We start from the raw sequence: 27,275 nt of genomic DNA, 5'->3' as shown, positions 1-27,275 counted from the left end.
TGGCGCGCACGCTTCTCTACTTTCTTACAACGGATCAGGGTTTTGTGGTTTGAGCCGTCCTGGCCAGAGGTTTCCCGGGTGTCCTCTTTGTTCTTGGTGTGATCAGTCTTGATGTAGAGAATGTGAGATGTTGGACCCCAGTTTTATTTCTATCCATGAATGTGTTCATTGTCCTGATTAGCTGCAGCGTTCTGATAACTAATGCCTGGGACAGATGAAGGATCACAGCTGCCAGGAACCTTCCAGTAGGCTCGCGTCTCGCTGTCCAGGAGCCCCCAGTACCTGTGAGGGAGTGCGGTGACAGCAATGAACGCTGTCAATCTCTGAAGACTTGCCCAAATTCCTTCATTTTACTATGGCCACCAAAAATGTCTGACGTTTTCTGATTGGGCCAAACTTTTGATCTCAAGGAAACTAACCCATTACCAGAAGGCCAATGCCTCTCAGCTGCATATTCCCATCCGTCTGGTCAGGACATAATAGGGTTAGCATCTGGGTACGGAGAAGAGGCGTCATCACTTGCCCACCAGAGAAAGGGATTCCAAAACTGGTCTAACAATTCCTTCCTTCAGGGAGAGGTGGCGGGTTTTATCCCGGGGGCAGAAGGTCATAAAATTCGGACTTTGAGCCAATTTTTAAATTGATTTAATAAAGGCAAATGGTCTGATGTCTAAAGAACAAGCAGCAGCTCTTAATGCAGCACATCCTGACTGGGTCAGTTACAAGTGGAGGGGTCACAGATGAGAGTGGGGTACCACAGAGGTCAGTATTGGAGGAGTCAGATAACCATGAGGTACCACAGGGGACTGTAATGGGGGGGTCACAGATAACAGTGGGGTACAACAGGGGTTAGTACTGGAGGGGTCACAGATAACAGTGGGGTACCACAGGGGTTAGTACTGGAGGGGTCACAGATAACAGTGGGGTACAACAGGGGTTAGTACTGGAGGGGTCACAGATAACAGTGGGGTACCACAGGGGTCAGTACTGGAGGGGTCACAGATAACAGTGGGGTACAACAGGGGTTAGTACTGGAGGGGTCACAGATAACAGTGGGGTACCACAGGGGTTAGTACTGGAGGGGTCACAGATAACAGTGGGGTACAACAGGGGTTAGTACTGGAGGGGTCACAGATAACAGTGGGGTACCACAGGGGTTAGTACTGGAGGGGTCACAGATAACTGGGGTACAACAGGGGTTAGTACTGGAGGGGTCACAGATAACAGTGGGGTACAACAGGGGTTAGTACTGGAGGGGTCACAGATAACAGTGCGGTACCACAGGGGTTAGTACTGGAGGGGTCATAGAGAACAGTGAGGTGCCACAGGGGTCAGTATTGGGGGGGTCACAGATAACAGGGGTACCACAGGGGTCAGTATTGGGCCCTTTTATTTTTATTACATAGGTTGTCCACTACGTGACAGCCACTTTTCAATGCCTTCAGGGTGCCGATGTCACGGGTGTATCAGAGGTGACAGACAGTCGCCCTGCAGGAGATCTCTACTTTTGGCATTATACACATCTTAGAGGAGAGGCTGTCTCTAGGACCTAGCGGCTACCTCCCTCTGGTAATTAGCTCCCTGTCCTGGGTGTATATATACCTGGTGTGTCTGAGAGGGAGTCGCCGGCTATATTCATTTCTACTTGCGAAGGCTTAGCAAGAGCAGTACTTCATCCTCTCTGGAGCTTGAGGCCGAGTTCGCATTTGTCTGGAGTCGTATAAAGCTAAACATTCTCCCCGTTTGTCTACCCTTGTTGTCTATAGAGTTTAGTGGAGATCCACTAGTGTTCATCTCCTCCCATCCCTAGCCTTAGCCATACGCCAGGGAAAGACAGGGCGAGGCACGCGTGCGGCGATTACTGAAGAGGCAATATAGGGACGGTAGTTGAGACAGGGTGACGCTAGACCAGACTAGGAGGTCTCCACTTTCCCCCTTTCCTTAGTGTCTGGGCTCCTTTTCCCCCTTCTCTCTGTGTTGCACTAAGTCTTCCCCACACCTGGCGTGACAGCCGAATAAAGTAAGTAAAAAAACAAAAGTACACTATCCTACTGGACCGCACCGTTCTTTTGCTCCAAGCTCCGTGTCACCCAGAGATCTAGTGATATTGTGATGTCACGTGAAAGCTGCAGCCTATCAGGGGCCACTGATTAGTTGCAGTTGTCACATGACATACTGTCACTTGAATGTCGGGAATGTCAGCACCAACATCATTGGAACAGCAATGGTCTGAGAAAGTGGGAAAAAAGCACATTATCTGGAGGACTTTAGCATTAAGAAGGAGGGATGCCAGTAATCCTAATGCCTTCAAACTCTTAGCGTATAATGTTTCTGGACTGGAACAAATTTACATTTTGGACCATAATTGGGTGGTAACATTAGCGGTTAAAGTGGTATTATTCTCTCCAACAGAGTAGAAAGAATGAAGCCGTCTGCTGTCCTTGGACCTACTGCACATTAGTCATTTATTGATGATGTGACTTCATGCAGTCATTCTAGTGAGGAGAAGCGTCTCACAGTCCATATTATCATGTTTGGCCGATGTCCGGCTTCTTCAGGAGTTCTAGGGCTGTAGCATAGAGATGTCATTCAGTGGAGTTTATAATACCCCAGTAGGTCGGTGACCCCAATTTCTACAGCCCAGCTGTATGGACCGCCTTGCCATAGGGCTCGTCATTTTCGGTTTTGTTTTCAGAAGGGAGGTTGTATCCGCTGGTTTGAGGACATTGAGTTCCTTCTTCACACATTGTGCTTCCATGCCGATATTGGTTTACAGTAAAATCACATTTTTTACTTCAACCAGCTCCTAGCGTGTTTTCTTTTTTATTTGCAGGTTGCACAGTGATGGCCGTAGACTTATATTCCTCCAACACAAATCCAGAAGTGCAAGAATTTCAGAGTAAGAATCTAACTCCTGAACCACAGCCAGATTGCTCAGAACAGTTAAAAATGTGTCCTCACCAGCCTCGCTCACTCTGTGCACGGGCCTGCTCGTGGCCTCGCTCTGTGCGCGGGCCTGCTCGTGGCCTCGCTCTGTGCGCGGGCCTGCTCGTGGCCTCGCTCTGTGCGCGGGCCTGCTCGTGGCCTCGCTCTGTGCGCGGGCCTGCTCGTGGCCTCGCTCTGTGCGCGGGCCTGCTCGTGGCCTCGCTCTGTGCGCGGGCCTGCTCGTGGCCTCGCTCGTTCGCTCTGTGCGCGGGCCTGCTCGCTCGTTCGCTCTGTGCGCGGGCCTGCTCGCTCGTTCGCTCTGTGCGCGGGCCTGCTCGCTCGTTCGCTCTGTGCGCGGGCCTGCTCGCTCGTGGCCTCGCTCTGTGCGCGGGCCTGCTCGTGGCCTCGCTCGTTCTCTCTGTGCGCGGGCCTGCTCGTGGCCTCGCTCGTTCGCTCTGTGCGCGGGCCTGCTCGCTCTTTCGCTCTGTGCGCGGGCCTGCTCGCTCGTGGCCTCGCTCTGTGCGCGGGCCTGCTCGCTCGTGGCCTCGCTCTGTGCGCGGGCCTGCTCGCTCGTGGCCTCGCTCGTTCGCTCTGTGCGCGGGCCTGCTCGCTCGTGGCCTCGCTCTGTGCGCGGGCCTGCTCGTGGCCTCGCTCGTTCGCTCTGTGCGCGGGCCTGCTCGCTCGTGACCTCGCTCGTTCGCTCTGTGCGCGGACCTGCTCGCTCGTTCGCTCTGTGCGCGGGCCTGCTCGCTCGTGGCCTCGCTCTATGCGCGGGCCTGCTCGTGGCCTCGCTCGTTCGCTCTGTGCGCGGGCCTGCTCGCTCGTTCGCTCTGTGCGCGGGCCTGCTCGCTCGTGGCCTCGCTCTGTGCGCGGGCCTGCTCGTGGCCTCGCTCGTTCGCTCTGTGCGCGGGCCTGCTCGCTCGTGGCCTCGCTCTGTGCGCGGGCCTGCTCGCTCGTGGCCTCGCTCTGTGCGCGGGCCTGCTCGCTCGTGGCCTCGCTCTGTGCGCGGGCCTGCTCGCTCGTGGCCTCGCTCTGTGCGCGGGCCTGCTCGTGGCCTCGCTCGTTCGCTCTGTGCGCGGGCCTGCTCGCTCGTGGCCTCGCTCTGTGCGCGGGCCTGCTCGCTCGTGGCCTCGCTCTGTGCGCGGGCCTGCTCGTGGCCTCGCTCATTCGCTCTGTGCGCGGGCCTGCTCGCTCGTGGCCTCGCTCTGTGCGTGGGCCTGCTCGCTCGTGGCCTTGCTCTGTGCGCGGGCCTGCTCGTGGCCTCGCTCGTTCGCTCTGTGCGCGGGCCTGCTCGTGGCCTCGCTCGCGCCCTCGCTCGCTCTGTACTCTAACTCTGCACCATTTCGGTAGAGATCCTTCTTTTCTCTTGGGATTTGGTGTCTGCATCTCAAGTAAAATAGAAGCCATGAAGGTGGGTCGGTTGTTGCTGAAACCGTTCTCTGTCTCCAGGGGTGGAGCTGTCATGTCAGATCAAGCAAACGTATACAGAGAATCCGCGCATCGAGTGGAAGAAGATTCGGAACGGCGACACGTCTTACGTCTACTTTCATGGTGTGATTCAAGGTTTGTGTGTACGCCGCGCCGCGGCTTCCTGCAGGTTACCCCATGGCTTGGGGGGCTTAGCTCATTCACTGATGTACACCCTGAGATTCTCTCTCGCTCTCAGCATAAACACACTAAGATTTTTCTATTTTATTAGGTGACTTGAAAAATCGGGCTGAAATCAAGGATGGGATTTCCCTGGTTATTTATAATGCCACCCGAACAGACAATGGGAAATATCGCTGTGAAGTGGCTGCAGCGGATGACCCGAAGCGGTTTGCAGAAATCACCATCAACCTAACAGTGACAGGTGAAGGACCGACGGGAGACACCGTTGTGGCCTAGACGTCCGCATCAGGGTTATTGTAGACTGAACACTGGAATCTGCAGGGAACTGCTGCACATGTCTGTCTGCACGCACAACCACTAAACCATGGCGGAGTATCAACCGGGATCATTGTAGAAATTGACATTTTCCCATTGCTTTGGTTGATTATCCATTTCACAGCATCAACAGGGGCCCTCAGACTGATCACATATATACAGCGTCCCCGGGGGAAGAATACGGTATAATCACCCTCTGACTGATCATATATATACAGCGTCCCCGGGGGAAGGATACTGTGTAATCACCCCTCTGATCACATATATACATCGTCCCCGGGGGAAGGATACGGTATAATCACCCTCTGACTAATCACATATATACAGCGTTCCCGGGGGAAGGATACTGTGTAATCGCCCCTCTGACTGATCACATATATACATCGTCCCCGGGGGAAGGATACGGTGTAATCACCCCTCAGACTGATAACATAAATACAGTGTCCCCGGGGGAAGGATACTGTGTAATCGCCCCTCTGACTGACCACATATATACAGCGTCCCCGGGGGAAGGATACTGTGTAATCACCCCTCTGACTGATCACATATATACATCGTCCCCGGGGGAAGGATACAGTAATCACCCACTGATCACATATATACAGCGTCCCCGGGGGAAGGATACCGTGTGATCACCCCTCTGACTGATCACATATATACAGCGTCCCCGGGGGAAGAATACGGTATAATCACCCTCTGACTAATCACATATATACAGCGTCCCCGGGGGAAGGATACTGTGTAATCGCCCCTCTGACTAATCACATATATACAGCGTCCCCGGGGGAAGGATACTGTGTAATCGCCCCTCTGACTGATCACATATATACATCGTCCCCGGGGGAAGGATACGGTGTAATCACCCCTCTGACTGATCACATATATACAGCGTGCCCGGGGGAAGGATACGGTGTAATCACCCCTCAGACTGATCACATAAATACAGTGTCCCCGGGGGAAGGATACTGTGTAATCGCCCCTCTGACTGACCACATATATACAGCGTCCCCGGGGGAAGGATACTGTGTAATCGCCCCTCTGACTAATCACATATATACAGCGTCCCCGGGGGAAGGATACTGTGTAATCGCCCCTCTGACTGATCACATATATACATCGTCCCCGGGGGAAGGATACGGTGTAATCACCCCTCAGACTGATCACATAAATACAGTGTCCCCGGGGGAAGGATACTGTGTAATCGCCCCTCTGACTGACCACATATATACAGCGTCCCCGGGGGAAGGATACTGTGTAATCACCCCTCTGACTGATCACATATATACATCGTCCCCGGGGGAAGGATACAGTAATCACCCACTGATCACATATATACAGCGTCCCCGGGGGAAGGATACCGTGTGATCACCCCTCTGACTGATCACATATATACAGCGTCCCCGGGGGAAGAATACGGTGTAATCACCCTCTGACTAATCACATAGATACAGCGTCCCCGGGGGAAGGATACTGTGTAATCGCCCCTCTGACTGATCACATATATACATCGTCCCCGGGGGAAGGATACGGTGTAATCACCCCTCTGACTGATCACATATATACAGCGTGCCCGGGGGAAGGATACGGTGTAATCACCCTCTGACTAATCACATAGATACAGCGTCCCCGGGGGAAGGATACTGTGTAATCGCCCCTCTGACTAATCACATAGATACAGCGTCCCCGGGGGAAGGATACTGTGTAATCGCCCCTCTGACTGATCACATATATACATCGTCCCCGGGGGAAGGATACGGTGTAATCACCCCTCTGACTGATCACATATATACAGCGTGCCCGGGGGAAGGATACGGTGTAATCACCCCTCAGACTGATCACATAAATACAGTGTCCCCGGGGGAAGGATACTGTGTAATCGCCCCTCTGACTGACCACATATATACAGCGTCCCCGGGGGAAGGATACTGTGTAATCACCCTCTGACTAATCACATAGATACAGCGTCCCCGGGGGAAGGATACTGTGTAATCGCCCCTCTGACTGATCACATATATACATCGTCCCCGGGGGAAGGATACGGTGTAATCACCCCTCTGACTGATCACATATATACAGCGTGCCCGGGGGAAGGATACGGTGTAATCACCCCTCAGACTGATCACATAAATACAGTGTCCCCGGGGGAAGGATACTGTGTAATCGCCCCTCTGACTGACCACATATATACAGCGTCCCCGGGGGAAGGATACTGTGTAATCACCCCTCTGACTAATCACATATATACATCGTCCCCGGGGGAAGGATACGGTGTAATCACCCCTCTGACTGATCACATATATACATCGTCCCCGGGGGAAGGATACGGTGTAATCACCCCTCTGACTGATCACATATATACAGCGTCCCCGGGGGAAGGATACGGTGTAATCACCCTCTGACTGATCACATATATACATCGTCCCCGGGGGAAGGATACGGTGTAATCACCCTCTGACTGATCACATATATACATCGTCCCCGGGGGAAGGATACAGTAATCACCCACTGATCACATATATACAGCGTCCCCGGGGGAAGGATACCGTGTGATCACCCCTCTGACTGATCACATATATACAGCGTCCCCGGGGGAAGGATGCGGTGTAATCACCCCTCTGACTGATCACATATATACAGCGTCCCCGGGGGATGGATACGGTGTAATCACCCCTCTGACTGATCACATATATACAGCGTCCCCGGGGGAAGGATACTGTGTAATCACCCCTCTGACTGAAAACATATATACAGCGTCCCCGGGGGAAGGATACAGTGTAATCACCCTCTGACTGATCACATATATACAGCTTCCCCGGGGGAAGGATACGGTGTAATCACCCTCTGACTAATCACATATATACAGCGTCCCCAGGGGAAGGATACGGTGTAATCACCCTCTGACTAATCACATATATACAGCGTCCCCGGGGGAAGGATACGGTGTAATCACCCCTCTGACTGATCACATATATACAGCGTCCCCAGGGGAAGGATACGGTGTAATCACCCTCTGACTAATCACATATATACAGCGTCCCCGGGGGAAGGATACTGTGTAATCGCCCCTCTGACTAATCACATATATACAGCGTCTCCGGGGGAAGGATACAGTAATCACCCCTCTGACTGATCACATATATACAGCGTCCCCGGGGGAAGGATTCGGTGTAATCTCCTCTCTGACTGATCACATATATACAGCGTGCCCGGGGGAAGGATACGGTGTAATCACCCCTCTGACCACATATACAGCGTCCACGGGGGAAGGATGCGGTGTAATCACCCTCTGACTAATCACATATATACAGCGTCCCCGGGGGAAGGATACGGTGTAATCACCCCTCTGACTGATCACATATATACATCGTCTCCCGGGGAAGGATACAGTAATCACCCCTCTGATTGATCACATATATACAGCGTCCCCGGGGGAAGGATACGGTGTAATCACCCCTCTGATCACATATATACAGCGTCCCCGGGGGAAGGGTACTGTGTAATCACCCCTCTGATCACATATATACATCGTCCCCGGGGTGAAGGATACTGTGTAATCACCCCTTTGATCACATATATACAGCGTCCCCGGGGGAAGGATACGGTGTAATCACCCCTCTGATCACATATGTACAGCATCCCCGGGGGAAGGATACGGTGTGATCACCCCTCTGACTGATCATATATATACATAGTCCCCGGGGGAAGGATACTGTGTGATCACCCCTCTGACTGATCATATATATACATAGTCCCCGGGGGAAGGATACTGTGTGATCACCCCTCTGATCACATATATACAGCGTCCCCGGGAGAAGGATACGGTGTAATCACCCCTCTGACTGATCACATATATACAGCGTCCCCGGGAGATGGATACGGTGTAATCACCCCTCTGACTGATCACATATATACAGCGTCCCCGGGGGAAGGATACGGTGTAATCACCCTCTGACTGATCACATATATACAGCGTCCCCGGGGAAAGGATACGGTGTAATCACCCTCTGACTGATCACATATATACAGCGTCCCCGGGAGAAGGATACTGCATAATCACTGTCTGACTAATCACATATATACAGCGTCCCCGGGGGAAGGATACGGTGTAATCACCCTCTGACTGATCATATATACATCGTCCCCGGGGAAAGGATACAGTAATCACCCTCTGACTAATCACATATATACAGCGTCCCCGGGGGAAGGATACAGTATTCACCCCTCTGACTGATCACATATATACAGCGTCTCCGGGGGAAGGATACGGTGTAATCACCCTCTGACTGATCACATATATACAGCGTCTCCGGGGGAAGGATACGGTGTAATCACCCCTCTGACTGATCACATATATGCAGCGTCCCCGGGGGAAGGATACGGTGTAATCACCCTCTGACTGATCACATATATACAGCGTCCCAGGGGGAAGGATACAGTATAAACCCCTCTGACTGATCACATATATACAGCGTCCCCGGCTGAAGGATACTGTGTAATCACCCTCTGACTAATCACATATATACAGCGTGCCCGGGGGAAGGATACGGTGTAATCACCCCTCTGACTGATCACATATATACAGCGTCCCTGGGGGAAGGATACGGTGTAATCACCCCTCTGATCACATATATACATCGTCCCCGGGGGAAGGATACAGTGTGATCACCCCTCTGACTGATCACATATATACATCGTCTCCGGGGGAAGGATACAGTAATCACCCCTCTGACTGATCACATATATACATCGTCTCCGGGGGAAGGATACAGTAATCACCCCTCTGACTGATCACATATATACATCGTCCCCGGGGGAAGGATACAGTAATCACCCCTCTGACTGATCACATATATACATCATCTCCGGGGGAAGTATACGGTGTAATCACCCCTCTGACTGATCACATATATACATCGTCCCCGGGGGAAGGATACGGTGTGATCACCCCTCTGATCACATATATACAGCGTCCCCGGGGGAAGGATACGGTGTAATCACCCCTCTGACTAATCACATATATACAGCGTCCCCGGGGGAAGGATACGGTGTAATCACCCTCTGACTAATCACATATATACATCGTCTCCGGGGAAAGGATACAGTAATCACCCCTCTGACTGATCACATATATACATCGTCCCCGGGGGAAGGATACAGTAATCACCCCTCTGACTGATCACATATATACATCATCTCCGGGGGAAGGATACGGTGTGATCACCCCTCTGATCACATATATACAGCGTCCCCGGGGGAAGGATACGGTGTAATCACCCCTCTGACTAATCACATATATACAGCGTCCCCGGGGGAAGGATACGGTGTAATCACCCTCTGACTGATCACATATATACATCGTCTCCGGGGGAAGGATACAGTAATCACCCCTCTGACTGATCACATATATACATCGTCCCCGGGGGAAGGATACAGTAATCACCCCTCTGACTGATCACATATATACATCATCTCCGGGGGAAGGATACGGTGTGATCACCCCTCTGATCACATATATACAGCGTCCCCGGGAGAAGGATACTGTGTAATCACCCTCTGACTGATCACATATATACAGCGTCCCCGGGAGAAGGATACGGTGTAATCACCCCTCTGACTGATCACATATATACAGCGTCCCCGGGGAAAGGATACAGTAATCACCCTCTGACTAATCACATATATACAGCGTCTCTGGGGGAAGGATACGGTGTAATCACCCCTCTGACTGATCACATATATACAGCGTCTCCGGGGGAAGGATACGGTGTAATCACCCTCTGACTGATCACATATATACAGCGTCTCCGGGGGAAGGATACGGTGTAATCACCCTCTGACTGATCACATATATACAGCGTCCCCGGGGGAAGGATACGGTGTAATCACCCCTCTGACTAATCACATATATACATCGTCCCTGGGGGAAGGATACGGTGTAATCACCCTCTGACTGATCACATATATACAGTGTACCCGGGGGAAGGATACGGTGTAATCACCCTCTGACTGATCACATATATACAGCGTCCCCGGGGGAAGGATACAGTAATCACCCCTCTGACTGATCACATATATACAGCGTCCCTGGGGGAAGGATACGGTGTAATCACCCTCTGACTGATCACATATATACAGCGTCCCTGGGGGAAGGATACGGTGTAATCACCCTCTGACTGATCACATATATACAGCGTCCCTGGGGGAAGGATACGGTGTAATCACCCCTCTGATCACATATATACAGCGTCCCCGGGGGAAGGATACTGTGTAATCACCCCTATGACTGATTACGTATATACAGCGTCCCCGGGGGAAGGATACGGTGTAATCACCCCTCTGACTGATCACATATATACAGCGTCCCCGGGGGAAGAATACAGTAATCACCCCTCTGACAAATCACATATATACAGCGTCCCCGGGGGAAGGATACGGTGTAATCACGCCTCTGATCACATATATACAGCGTCCCCGGGGGAAGGATACGGTGTAATCACCCCTCTGATCACATATATACAGCGTCCCCGGGCGAAGGATACTGTGTAATCGCCCCTCTGACTGATCACATATATACAGCGTCCCCGGGGGAAGAATACGGTGTAATCACTCTCTGACTGACTGATCACATATATACAGCGTCCCCGGGGGAAGAATACTGTGTAATCACCCTCTGACTGATCACATATATACATCGTCCGCGGGGGAAGGATACGGTGTAATCACCCCTCTGACTGATCACATATATGCAGCGTCCCCGGGGGAAGGATACGGTGTAATCACCCTCTGACTGATCACATATATACAGCGTCCGCGGGGGAAGGATACGGTGTAATCACCCCTCTGACTAATCACATATATACAGCGTCCCCGGGGGAAGGATACGGTGTGATCACCCCTCTGATCACATATATACAGCGTCCCCGGGAGAAGGATACTGTGTAATCACCCTCTGACTGATCACATATATACAGCGTCCCCGGGAGAAGGATACGGTGTAATCACCCCTCTGACTGATCACATATATACAGCGTCCCCGGGGAAAGGATACAGTAATCACCCTCTGACTAATCACATATATACAGCGTCTCTGGGGGAAGGATACGGTGTAATCACCCCTCTGACTGATCACATATATACAGCGTCTCCGGGGGAAGGATACGGTGTAATCACCCTCTGACTGATCACATATATACAGCGTCTCCGGGGGAAGGATACGGTGTAATCACCCTCTGACTGATCACATATATACAGCGTCCCCGGGGGAAGGATACGGTGTAATCACCCCTCTGACTAATCACATATATACATCGTCCCTGGGGGAAGGATACGGTGTAATCACCCTCTGACTGATCACATATATACAGTGTACCCGGGGGAAGGATACGGTGTAATCACCCTCTGACTGATCACATATATACAGCGTCCCCGGGGGAAGGATACAGTAATCACCCCTCTGACTGATCACATATATACAGCGTCCCTGGGGGAAGGATACGGTGTAATCACCCTCTGACTGATCACATATATACAGCGTCCCTGGGGGAAGGATACGGTGTAATCACCCTCTGACTGATCACATATATACAGCGTCCCTGGGGGAAGGATACGGTGTAATCACCCCTCTGATCACATATATACAGCGTCCCCGGGGGAAGGATACTGTGTAATCACCCCTCTGACTGATTACGTATATACAGCGTCCCCGGGGGAAGGATACAGTAATCACCCCTCTGACAAATCACATATATACAGCGTCCCCGGGGGAAGGATACGGTGTAATCACGCCTCTGATCACATATATACAGCGTCCCCGGGGGAAGGATACGGTGTAATCACCCCTCTGATCACATATATACAGCGTCCCCGGGCGAAGGATACTGTGTAATCGCCCCTCTGACTGATCACATATATACAGCGTCCCCGGGGGAAGAATACGGTGTAATCACTCTCTGACTGACTGATCACATATATACAGCGTCCCCGGGGGAAGAATACTGTGTAATCACCCTCTGACTGATCACATATATACATCGTCCGCGGGGGAAGGATACGGTGTAATCACCCCTCTGACTGATCACATATATGCAGCGTCCCCGGGGGAAGGATACGGTGTAATCACCCTCTGACTGATCACATATATACAGCGTCCGCGGGGGAAGGATACGGTGTAATCACCCCTCTGACTAATCACATATATACAGCGTCCCCGGGGGAAGGATACGGTGTAATCACCCCTCTGATCACATATATACAGCGTCCCCGGGGGAAGGATACGGTGTAATCACCCTCTGACTGATCACATGTATACATCATCCCCGGGGGAAGGATACGGTGTAATCGCCCCTCTGACTGATCACATATATACAGCGTCCCCGGGAGAAGGATACTGCGTAATCACCCCTCTGACTGATCACATATATACAGCGTCCCCGGGGGAAGGATACTGTGTAATCACCCCTCTGACTGATCACATATATACAGCGTCCCCGGGGGAAGGATACGGTGTAATCACCCCTCTGACTGATCACATATATACAGCGTCCCCGGGGAAAGGATACAGTAATCATCCTCTGACTAATCACATATATACAGTGTCCCTGGGGGAAGGATACGGTGTAATCACCCTCTGACTGATCACATATATACAGCGTCCCCGGGGGAAGGATACGGTGTAATCACCCCTCTGACTGACCACATATATACAGCGTCCCCGGGGAAAGGATACGGTGTAATCACCCCTCTGACTGATTACGTATATACAGCGTCCCCGGGGGAAGGATACAGTAATCACCCCTCTGACAAATCACATATATACAGCGTCCCCGGGGGAAGGATACGGTGTAATCACGCCTCTGATCACATATATACAGCGTCCCCGGGGGAAGGATACGGTGTAATCACCCCTCTGATCACATATATACAGCGTCCCCGGGCGAAGGATACTGTGTAATCGCCCCTCTGACTGATCACATATATACAGCGTCCCCGGGGGAAGAATACGGTGTAATCACTCTCTGACTGACTGATCACATATATACAGCGTCCCCGGGGGAAGAATACTGTGTAATCACCCTCTGACTGATCACATAAATACAGCGTCTCCGGGGGAAGGATACGGTGTAATCACCCTCTGACTGATCACATATATACATCGTCCCCGGGGGAAGGATACGGTGTAATCACCCCTCTGACTGATCACATATATACATCGTCCCCAGGGGAAGGATACAGTAATCACCCCTCTGACTAATCACATATATACAGCGTCCCCGGGGGAAGGATACGGTGTAATCACCCCTCTGATCACATATATACAGCGTCCCCGGGGGAAGGATACGGTGTAATCACCCCTCTGATCACATATATACAGCGTCCCCGGGCGAAGGATACAGTAATCACCCCTATGACTGATCACATATATACAGCGTCCCCGGGGGAAGGATACGGTGTAATCACCCCTCTGACTGACTGATCACATATATACAGCGTCTCCGGGGGAAGGATACGGTGTAATCACCCCTCTGACTGATCACATATATACAGCGTCCCCGGGGGAAGGATACGGTGTAATCACCCTCTGACTGACTGATCACATATATACAGCGTCTCCGGGGGAAGGATACGGTGTAATCACCCCTCTGACTGATCACATATATACAGCGTCCCCGGGGGAAGGATACTGTGTGATCACCCCTCTGATCACATATATACAGCGTCCCTGGTGGAAAGATACGGTGTAATCACCCCTCTGATCACATATATACATCGTCCCCAGGGGAAGGATACGGTGTGATCACCCCTCTGATCACATACATACAGCGTCCCCGGGGGAAGGATACTGTGTAATCGCCCCTCTGACTAATCACATATATACAGTGTCCCTGGGGGAAGGATACGGTGTAATCACCCTCTGACTGATCACATATATACAGCGTCCCCGGGGGAAGGATACGGTGTAATCACCCCTCTGACTGACCACATATATACAGCGTCCCCGGGGGAAGGATACGGTGTAATCACCCCTCTGACTGATCACATATATACAGCGTCTCCGGGGGAAGGATACGGTGTAATCACCCTCTGACTAATCACATATATACAGCGTCTCCGGGGGAAGGATACGGTGTAATCACCCCTCTGACTGATCACATATATACAGCGTCCCCGGGGGAAGGATACGGTGTAATCACCCCCTGACTGATCACATATATACAGCGTCCCCGGGGGAAGGATACAGTAATCACCCCTCTGACTGATCACATATATACAGCGTCCCCGGGGGAAGGATACGGTGTAATCACCCCTATGACTGATTACGTATATACAGCGTCCCCGGGGGAAGGATACTGTGTAATCACCCCTCTGACTGATCACATATATACAGCGTCCCCGGGGGAAGGATACCGTGTGATCACCCCTCTGACTGATCACATATATACAGCGTCCCCGGGGGAAGGATACAGTAATCACCCCTCTGATCACATATATACAGCGTCCCCGGGGGAAGGATACGGTGTAATCACCCGTCTGACTGATCACATATATACATCGTCCCCGGGGGAAGGATACGGTGTGATCACCCCTCTGATCACATATATACATCGTCCCCGGGGGAAGGATACAGTAATCACCCACTGATCACATATATACAGCGTCCCCGGGGGAAGGATACGGTGTAATCACCCCTCTGATCACATATATACATCGTCCCCGGGGGAAGGATACAGTAATCACCCACTGATCACATATATACAGCGTCCCCGGGGGAAGGATACGGTGTAATCACCCCTCTGACTGATCACATATATACAGCGTCCCCGGGGGAAGGATACGGTGTGATCACCCCTCTGATCACATATATACATCGTCCCCGGGGGAAGGATACGGTGTGATCACCCCTCTGATCACATATATACATCGTCCCCGGGGGAAGGATACAGTAATCACCCACTGATCACATATATACAGCATCCCCGGGGGAAGGATACGGTGTAATCACCCCTCTGACTGATCACATATATACATCGTCCCCGGGGGAAGGATACGGTGTGATCACCCCTCTGATCACATATATACATCGTCCCCGGGGGAAGGATACAGTAATCACCCACTGATCACATATATACAGCGTCCCCGGGGTAAGGATACGGTATAATCACCCTCTGACTGATCACATATATACATCGTCCCCGGGGAAAGGATACGGTGTGATCACCCCTCTGATCACATATATACATCGTCCCCGGGGGAAGGATACGGTGTAATCACCCCTCTGACTGATCACATATATACATCGTCCCCGGGGGAAGGATACGGTGTAATCACCCTCTGACTGATCACATATATACATCGTCCCCGGGGAAAGGATACGGTGTGATCACCCCTCTGATCACATATATACAGCGTGCCCGGGGGAAGGATACGGTGTAATCACCCCTCTGACTGACCACATATACAGCGTCCCCGGGGGAAGGATACGGTGTAATCACCCTCTGACTGACCACACATACAGCGTCCCCGGGGGAAGGATACTGTGTGATCACCCCTCTGACTAATCACATATATACAGCGTCCCCGGGGGAAGGATACGGTGTAATCACCCCTCTGACCACATATATACAGTGTCCCTGGGGGAAGGATACGGTGTAATCACCCCTCTGACTGACCACATATACAGCGTCCCCGGGGGAAGGATACGGTGTAATCACCCTCTGACTGACCACATATATACAGCGTCCGTGGTGGAAGGATACGGTGTAATCACCCTCTGACTGACCACATATATACAGCGTCCCCGGGGGAAGGATACGGTGTAATCACCCTCTGACTGACCACATATATACAGCGTCCGCGGGGGAAAGATACGGTGTAATCACCCCTCTGATCACATATATACAGCCTCCCCGGGGGAAGGATACGGTGTAATCACCCCTCTCACTGATCACATATATACAGCGTCCCCGGGGGAAGGATACGGTGTAATCACCTTTCTGACTGATCACATATATACAGCGTCCCCGGGGGAAGGATACGGTGTAATCACCCTCTGACTGATCACATATATACATCGTCTCCGGGGGAAGAATACGGTGTAATCACCCCTCTGATCACATATATACAGCGTCCCCGGGGGAAGGATACGGTGTAATCACCCCTCTGACTAATCACATATATACAGCGTCCCCGGGGGAAGGATACTGTGTAATCACCCCTATGACTGATTACGTATATACAGCGTCCCCGGGGGAAGCATGCGGTCTAATCACCCCTCTGATCACATATATACAGCGTCCCCGGGAGAAGGATACTGTGTAATCACCCTCTGACTGATCACATATATACAGCGTCCCCGGGAGAAGGATACGGTGTAATCACCCCTCTGACTGATCACATATATACAGCGTCCCCGGGGAAAGGATACAGTAATCACCCTCTGACTAATCACATATATACAGCGTCTCTGGGGGAAGGATACGGTGTAATCACCCCTCTGACTGATCACATATATACAGCGTCTCCGGGGGAAGGATACGGTGTAATCACCCTCTGGCTGATCACATATATACAGCGTCTCCGGGGGAAGAATACGGTGTAATCACCCTCTGACTGACTGATCACATATATACAGCGTCCCCGGGGGAAGGATACGGTGTAATCACCCCTCTGACTAATCACATATATACATCTTCCCTGGGGGAAGGATACGGTGTAATCACCCTCTGACTGATCATATATATACAGTGTACCCGGGGGAAGGATACGGTGTAATCACCCCTCTGACTGATCACATAAATACAGCGTCTCCGGGGGAAGGATACGGTGTAATCACCCTCTGACTGATCACATATATACATCGTCCCCGGGGGAAGGATACGGTGTAATCACCCCTCTGACTGATCACATATATACATCGTCAACGGGGAAAGGATACAGTAATCACCCCTCTGACTAATCACATATATACAGCGTCCCCGGGGGAAGGATACGGTGTAATCACCCCTCTGATCACATATATACAGCGTCCCCGGGGGAAGGATACGGTGTAATCACCCCTCTGATCACATATATACAGCGTCCCCGGGCGAAGGATACAGTAATCACCCCTCTGACTGATCACATATATACAGCGTCTCCGGGGGAAGAATACGGTGTAATCACCCTCTGACTGACTGATCACATATATACAGCGTCTCCGGGGGAAGGATACGGTGTAATCACCCCTCTGACTGATCACATATATACAGCGTCCCCGGGGGAAGGATACTGTGTGATCACCCCTCTGATCACATATATACAGCGTCCCTGGTGGAAAGATACGGTGTAATCACCCCTCTGATCACATATATACATCGTCCCCGGGGGAAGGATACGGTGTGATCACCCCTCTGATCACATACATACAGCGTCCCCGGGGGAAGGATACTGTGTAATCGCCCCTCTGACTAATCACATATATACAGTGTCCCTGGGGGAAGGATACGGTGTAATCACCCTCTGACTGATCACATATATACAGCGTCCCCGGGGGAAGGATACGGTGTAATCACCCCTCTGACTGACCACATATATACAGCGTCCCCGGGGGAAGGATACGGTGTAATCACCCCTCTGACTGATCACATATATACAGCGTCTCCGGGGGAAGGATACGGTGTAATCACCCTCTGACTAATCACATATATACAGCGTCTCCGGGGGAAGGATACGGTGTAATCACCCCTCTGACTGATCACATATATACAGCGTCCCCGGGGGAAGGATACGGTGTAATCACCCCCTGACTGATCACATATATACAGCGTCCCCGGGGGAAGGATACAGTAATCACCCCTCTGACTGATCACATATATACAGCGTCCCCGGGGGAAGGATACGGTGTAATCACCCCTATGACTGATTACGTATATACAGCGTCCCCGGGGGAAGGATACTGTGTAATCACCCCTCTGACTGATCACATATATACAGCGTCCCCGGGGGAAGGATACCGTGTGATCACCCCTCTGACTGATCACATATATACAGCGTCCCCGGGGGAAGGATACAGTAATCACCCCTCTGATCACATATATACAGCGTCCCCGGGGAAAGGATACGGTGTGATCACCCCTCTGATCACATATATACATCGTCCCCGGGGGAAGGATACAGTAATCACCCACTGATCACATATATACAGCGTCCCTGGGGGAAGGATACGGTGTAATCACCCCTCTGACTGATCACATATATACATCGTCCCCGGGGGAAGGATACGGTGTAATCACCCTCTGACTGATCACATATATACATCGTCCCCGGGGAAAGGATACGGTGTGATCACCCCTCTGATCACATATATACAGCGTGCCCGGGGGAAGGATACGGTGTAATCACCCCTCTGACTAATCACATATATACAGCGTCCCCGGGGGAAGGATACGGTGTAATCACCCCTCTGACTGATCACATATATACAGTGTCCGTGGTGGAAGGATACGGTGTAATCACCCTCTGACTGACCACATATATACAGCTTCCCTGGGGGAAGGATACGGTGTAATCACCCTCTGACTGACCACATATATACAGCGTCCGCGGGGGAAGGATACGGTGTAATCACCCCTCTGATCACATATATACAGCTTCCCTGGGGGAAGGATACGGTGTAATCACCCTCTGACTGACCAAATATATACAGCGTCCCCGGGGGAAGGATACGGTGTAATCACCCTCTGACTGACCACATATATACAGCGTCCGCGGGGGAAAGATACGGTGTAATCACCCCTCTGATCACATATATACAGCCTCCCCGGGGGAAGGATACGGTGTAATCACCCCTCTCACTGATCACATATATACAGCGTCCCCGGGGGAAGGATACGGTGTAATCACCTTTCTGACTGATCACATATATACAGCATCCCCGGGGGAAGGATACGGTGTAATCACCCTCTGACTGATCACATATATACATCGTCTCCGGGGGAAGAATACGGTGTAATCACCCCTCTGATCACATATATACAGCTTCCCCGGGGGAAGGATACGGTGTAATCACCCTTCTGACTGATCACATATATACAGCGTGCCCGGGGGAAGGATACGGTGTAATCACCTTTCTGACTGATCACATATATACAGCGTCCCCGGGGGAAGGATACGGTGTAATCACCCTCTGACTGATCACATATATACATCGTCTCCGGGGGAAGGATACGGTGTAATCACCCCTCTGACTGATCACATATATACAGCGTCCCCGGGGGAAGGATACGGTGTAATCGCCCTCTGACTGATCACATATATACAGCGTCCCCGGGGGAAGGATACGGTGTAATCACCCCTCTGACTGATCACATATATACAGCGTCCCCGGGGGAAGGATACGGTGTAATCGCCCTCTGACTGATCACATATATACAGCGTCTCCGGGGGAAGGATACAGTAATCACCCCTCTGACTGATCACATATATACAGCGTCCCCGGGGGAAGGATACTGTGTGATCACCCCTCTGACTGATCACATATATACAGCGTCCCTGGGGGAAAGATACGGTGTAATCACCCCTCTCACTGATCACATATATACATCGTCTCCGGGGGAAGAATACGGTGTAATCACCCCTCTGATCACATATATACAGCTTCCCCGGGGGAAGGATACGGTGTAATCACCCTTCTGACTGATCACATATATACAGCGTGCCCGGGGGAAGGATACGGTGTAATCACCTTTCTGACTGATCACATATATACAGCGTCCCCGGGGGAAGGATACGGTGTAATCACCCTCTGACTGATCACATATATACATCGTCTCCGGGGGAAGGATACGGTGTAATCACCCCTCTGACTGATCACATATATACAGCGTCCCCGGGGGAAGGATACGGTGTAATCGCCCTCTGACTGATCACATATATACAGCGTCCCCGGGGGAAGGATACGGTGTAATCACCCCTCTGACTGATCACATATATACAGCGTCCCCGGGGGAAGGATACGGTGTAATCGCCCTCTGACTGATCACATATGTACAGCGTCTCCGGGGGAAGGATACAGTAATCACCCCTCTGACTGATCACATATATACAGCGTCCCCGGGGGAAGGATACTGTGTGATCACCCCTCTGACTGATCACATATATACAGCGTCCCTGGGGGAAAGATACGGTGTAATCACCCCTCTGATCACATATATACAGCGTCCCTGGGGGAAGGATACGGTGTAATCACCCTCTGACTGACCACATATATACAGCGTCCCCGGGGGAAGGATACGGTGTAATCACCCTCTGACTGACCACATATATACAGCGTCCGCGGGGGAAGGATACGGTGTAATCACCCCTCTGACTGATCACATATATACAGCGTCCCCGGGGGAAGGATACAGTGTAATCACCCCTCTGATCACATATATACAGCTTCCCCGGGGGAAGGATACTGTGTGATCACCCCTCTGATCACATATATACAGCCTCCCCGGGGGAAGGATACGGTGTAATCACCCCTCTGACTGATCACATATATACAGCGTCCCCGGGGGAAGGATACGGTGTAATCACCTTTCTGACTGATCACATATATACAGCGTCCCCGGGGGAAGGATACGGTGTAATCACCCTCTGACTGATCACATATATACATCGTCTCCGGGGGAAGAATACGGTGTAATCACCCCTCTGATCACATATATACAGCTTCCCCGGGGGAAGGATACTGTGTAATCACCCCTATGACTGATCACATATATACAGCGTCCCCGGGGGAAGGATACGGTGTAATCACCTTTCTGACTGATCACATATATACAGCGTCCCCGGGGGAAGGATACGGTGTAATCACCCTCTGACTGATCACATATATACATAGTCTCCGGGGGAAGGATACGGTGTAATCACCCCTCTGACTGATCACATATATACAGCGTCCCCGGGGCAAGGATACGGTGTAATCACCCTCTGACTGATCACATATATACAGCGTCTCCGGGGGACGGATACAGTAATCACCCCTCTGACTGATCACATATATACAGCGTCCCCGGGGGAAGGATACTGTGTGATCACCCCTCTGACTGATCACATATATACAGCGTCCCTGGGGGAAAGATTCGGTGTAATCACCCCTCTGATCACATATATACAGCGTCCCTGGGGGAAGGATACGGTGTAATCACCCCTCTGATCACATATATACATCGTCCCCGGGGGAAGGATACGGTGTAATCACCCCTCTGACTGATCACATATATACATCGTCCCCGGGGGAAGGATATGGTGTAATCACCCTCTGACTGATCACATATATACATCGTCCCCGGGGGAAGGATACGGTGTAATCACCCCTCTGACTGATCACATATATACATCGTCCCTGGGGGAAGGATACGGTGTAATCACCCCTCTGATCACATATATACATCGTCCCCGGGGGAAGGATACAGTAATCACCCACTGATCTCATATATACATCATCCCCGGGGGAAGGATACAGTAATCACCCCTCTGACTGATCACATATATACATCGTCCCCGGGGGAAGGATACGGTGTAATCACCCCTCTGATCCCATATATACAGCGTCCCCGGGGGAAGGATACGGTGTAATCACCCTCTGACTGATCACATATATACATCGTCCCCGGGGGAAGGATACAGTAATCACCCACTGATCACATATATACAGCGTCCCCGGGCGAAGGATACAGTAATCACCCCTCTGACTGATCACATATATACAGCGTCCCCGGGGGAAGGATACAGTGTAATCACCCCTCTGATCACATATATACAGCGTCCCCGGGCGAAGGATACAGTAATCACCCCTCTGACTGATCACATATATACAGCGTCCCCGGGGGAAGAATACGGTGTAATCACCTTTCTGACTGATCACATATATACAGCGTCCCCGGGGGAAGGATACGGTGTAATCACCTTTCTGACTGATCACATATATACATCGTCCCTGGGGGAAGGATACGGTGTAATCACCCCTCTGATCACATATATACAGCGTCCCCGGGGGAAGGATACGGTGTGATCACCCCTCTGATCACATATATACAGCGTCCCCGGGGGAAGGATACTGCGTAATCACCCCTCTGACTGATCATATATATACAGCGTCTCCGGGGGAAGGATACGGTGTAATCACCCTCTGACTAATCACATATATACAGCGTCTCCGGGGGAAGGATACGGTGTAATCACCCCTCTGACTGGTCACATATATACATCGTCCCCGGGGGAAGGATACAGTAATCACCCACTGATCACATATATACATCGTCCCAGGGGGAAGGATACGTTGTGATCACCCCTCTGATCACATATATACAACGTCCCCGGGGGAAGGATACGGTGTAATCACCCTCTGACTGATCACATATATACAGCGTCTCCGGGGGAAGGATACGGTGTAATCACCCCTCTGACTGATCACATATATACAGCGTCTCCGGGGGAAGGATACGGTGTAATCACCCTCTGACTAATCACATATATACAGCGTCCCCGGGGGAAGGATACGGTGTAATCACCCTCTGACTGATCACATATATACAGCGTCCCCGGGGGAAGGATACGGTGTAATCACCCCTATGACTGATCACATATATACAGCGTCCCCGGGGGAAGGATACGGTGTAATCACCCCTCTGACTGATCACATATATACAGCGTCCCCGGGGGAAGGATACCGTGTGATCACCCCTCTGACTGATCACATATATACAGCGTCCCCGAGGGAAGGATACGGTGTAATCACCCCTCTGATCACATATATACATCGTCCTCGGGGGAAGGATACGGTGTAATCACCCCTCTGACTGGTCACATATATACATCGTCCCCGGGGGAAGGATACAGTAATCACCCACTGATCACATATATACATCGTCCCAGGGGGAGGGATACCGTGTAATCACCCCTCTGACTGATCACATATATACATCGTCCCCGGGGGAAGGATATGGTGTAATCACCCTCTGACTGATCACATATATACATTGTCCCCGGGGGAAGGATACGGTGTAATCACCCCTCTGATCCCATATATACACCGTCCCCGGGGGAAGGATACGTTGTGATCACCCCTCTGATCACATATATACAGCGTCCCCGGGGGAAGGATACGGTGTAATCACCCTCTGACTGATCACATATATACAGCGTCTCCGGGGGAAGGATACGGTGTAATCACCCCTCTGACTGATCACATATATACAGTGTCCCTGGGGGAAGGATACGGTGTAATCACCCTCTGACTGATCACATATATACAGCGTCTCCGGGGGAAGGATACGGTGTAATCACCCCTCTGACTGATCACATATATACAGCGTCTCCGGGGTAAGGATACGGTGTAATCACCCTCTGACTAATCACATATATACAGTGTCCCTGGGGGAAGGATACGGTGTAATCACCCTCTGACTGATCACATATATACAGCGTCTCCGGGGGAAGGATACGGTGTAATCACCCTCTGACTAATCACATATATACAGCGTCCCCGGGGGAAGGATACGGTGTAATCACCCTCTGACTGATCACATATATACAGCGTCCCCGGGGGAAGGATACGGTGTAATCACCCCTATGACTGATCACATATATACAGCGTCCCCGGGGGAAGGATACGGTGTAATCACCCCTCTGACTGATCACATATATACAGCGTCCCCGGGGGAAGGATACCGTGTGATCACCCCTCTGACTGATCACATATATACAGCGTCCCCGAGGGAAGGATACGGTGTAATCACCCCTCTGATCACATATATACATCGTCCTCGGGGGAAGGATACGGTGTAATCACCCCTCTGACTGATCACATATATACATCGTCCCCGGGGGAAGGATACGGTGTAATCACCCCTCTGACTGATCACATATATACATCGTCCCCGGGGGAAGGATACGGTGTAATCACCCCTCTGACTGATCACATATATACATCGTCCCCGGGGAAAGGATACGGTGTAATCTCCTCTCTGACTGATCACATATATACAGCGTGCCCTGGGGAAGGATACGGTGTAATCACCCTCTGACTGATCACATATATACATCGTCCCCGGGGGAAGGATACGGTGTAATCACCCCTCTGACTGATCACATATATACAGCGTCCCCGGTGGAAGGATACGGTGTAATCACCCTCTGACTGATCACATATATACAGCGTCCCCGGGGAAAGGATACGGTGTAATCACCCTCTGACTGATGACATATATACATCGTCCCCGGGGGAAGGATACGGTGTAATCGCCCCTCTGACTGATCACATATATACAGCGTCCCCGGGAGAAGGATACGGTGTAATCGCCCCTATGACTAATCACATATATACATCGTCCCCGGGGGAAGGATACGGTGTAATCACCCTCTGACTAATCACATATATACAGCGTCTCCGGGGGAAGGATACGGTGTATTCACCCCTCTGACTGATCATATATACAGCGTCCCCGGGGAAAGGATACAGTAATCATCCTCTGACTAATCACATATATACAGCGTCTCCGGGGGAAGGATACGGTGTAATCACCCTCTGACTAATCACATATATACAGCGTCTCCGGGGGAAGGATACGGTGTAATCACCCTCTGACTAATCACATATATACAGCGTCTCCGGGGGAAGGATACGGTGTAATCATCCTCTGACTAATCACATATATACAGCGTCTCCGGGGGAAGGATACGGTGTAATCACCCTCTGACTAATCACATATATACAGCGTCTCCGGGGGAAGGATACAGTGTAATCACCCTCTGACTGATCACATATATACAGCGTCCCCGGGGGAAGGATACAGTAATCACCCCTCTGACTGATCACATATATACAGCGTCCCCGGGGGAAGGATACGGTGTAATCACCCTCTGACTAATCACATATATACAGCGTCTCTGGGGGAAGGATACGGTGTATTCACCCTCTGACTGATCACATATATACAGCGTCCCCGGGGGAAGGATACATTAATCACCCCTCTGACTGATCACATATATACAGCGTCCCCGGGGGAAGGATACCGTGTGATCACCCCTCTGACTGGTCACATATATACAGCGTCCCCGGGGGAAGGATACAGTAATCACCCCTCTGACTGATCACATATATACAGCGTCCCCGGGGGAAGGATACCGTGTGATCACCCCTCTGACTGGTCACATATATACATCGTCCCCGGGGGAAGGATACTGTGTGATCACCCCTCTGATCACATATATACATCGTCCCCGGGGGAAGGATACGGTGTAATCACCCCTCTGATCACATATATACAGCGTCCCCGGGGGAAGGATACGGTGTAATCACCCTCTGACTGATCACATGTATACAGCGTCCCCGGGAGAAGGATACGGTGTAATCACCCCTCTGATCACATATATACAGCGTCCCCGGGGGAAGGATACTGTGTAATCACCCCTCTGACTGATCACATATATACAGCGTCCCCGGGGGAAGGATACTGTGTAATCACCCCTCTGACTGATCACATATATACAGCGTCCCCGGGGGAAGGATACTGTGTAATCACCCCTCTGACTGATCACATATATACATCGTCCCCGGGGGAAGGATACAGTAATCACCTCTCTGACTAATCACATATATACAGCGTCCCCGGGGGAAGGATACGGTGTAATCACCCTCTGACTGATCACATATATACAGCGTCCCCGGGGGAAGGATACAGTAATCACCCCTCTGACTAATCACATATATACAGCGTCCCCGGGGGAAGGATACGGTGTAATCACCCTCTGACTGATCACATATATACATCGTCTCCGGGGGAAGGATACGGTGTAATCACCCCTCTGATCACATATATACATCGTCCCCGGGGGAAGGATATGGTGTAATCACCCCTCTGACTGACTGATCACATATATACAGCGTCCCCGGAGGAAGGATATGGTGTAATCACCCCTCTGACTGACTGATCACATATATACAGCGTCCCCGGGGGAAGGATACGGTGTAATCACCCCTCTGATCACATATATACATCGTCCCCGGGGGAAGGATATGGTGTAATCACCCCTCTGACTGACTGATCACATATATACAGCGTCCCCGGAGGAAGGATACGGTGTAATCACCCTCTGACTGATCACATATATACTTCGTCCCCGGGGGAAGGATACGGTGTAATCACCCTCTGACTGATCACATACAGTACAGACCAAAAGTTTGGACATACCTTCTCATTTAAAGATTTTTCTGTATTTTCATGACTTTGAAAATTGTACATTCACACTGAAGGCATCAAAACTATGAATTAACACATGTGGAATTATATACTTACCAAAAAAGTGTGAAACTACTGAAAATATGTCTTATATTCTAGGTTCTTCAAAGTAGCCACCTTTTGTGTTGATGACTGCTTTGCACACTCTTGGCATTCTCTTGA

At 51.2% G+C, this 27,275-nt stretch overlaps 1 protein-coding gene across 2 annotated transcripts in view; it reads left to right on the top strand.

The window, feature by feature from the left end:
* The window catches only part of JAM3 (junctional adhesion molecule 3), a 132,128-nt gene that overhangs the window by 91,160 nt on the left and 13,693 nt on the right, over positions 1-27,275 (top strand). For both annotated transcript variants that reach the window (XM_073657481.1, XM_073657482.1), the window contains 3 exons: positions 2,834-2,899; positions 4,375-4,488; positions 4,625-4,777. In XM_073657481.1, the coding sequence (XP_073513582.1) occupies positions 2,834-2,899; positions 4,375-4,488; positions 4,625-4,777 (333 nt within the window). The remainder of the gene's footprint in view (positions 1-2,833; positions 2,900-4,374; positions 4,489-4,624; positions 4,778-27,275) is intronic.

This window comes from Phyllobates terribilis, unplaced genomic scaffold, assembly GCF_046119375.1.
Source record: "Phyllobates terribilis strain yellow unplaced genomic scaffold, ASM4611937v1 Scaffold_12__6_contigs__length_324123572, whole genome shotgun sequence".
NCBI lineage: Eukaryota > Metazoa > Chordata > Amphibia > Anura > Dendrobatidae > Phyllobates > Phyllobates terribilis.
Note: the sequence above shows the minus strand (reverse complement) of the source record. Positions and strands in the feature narration are given on the sequence as shown.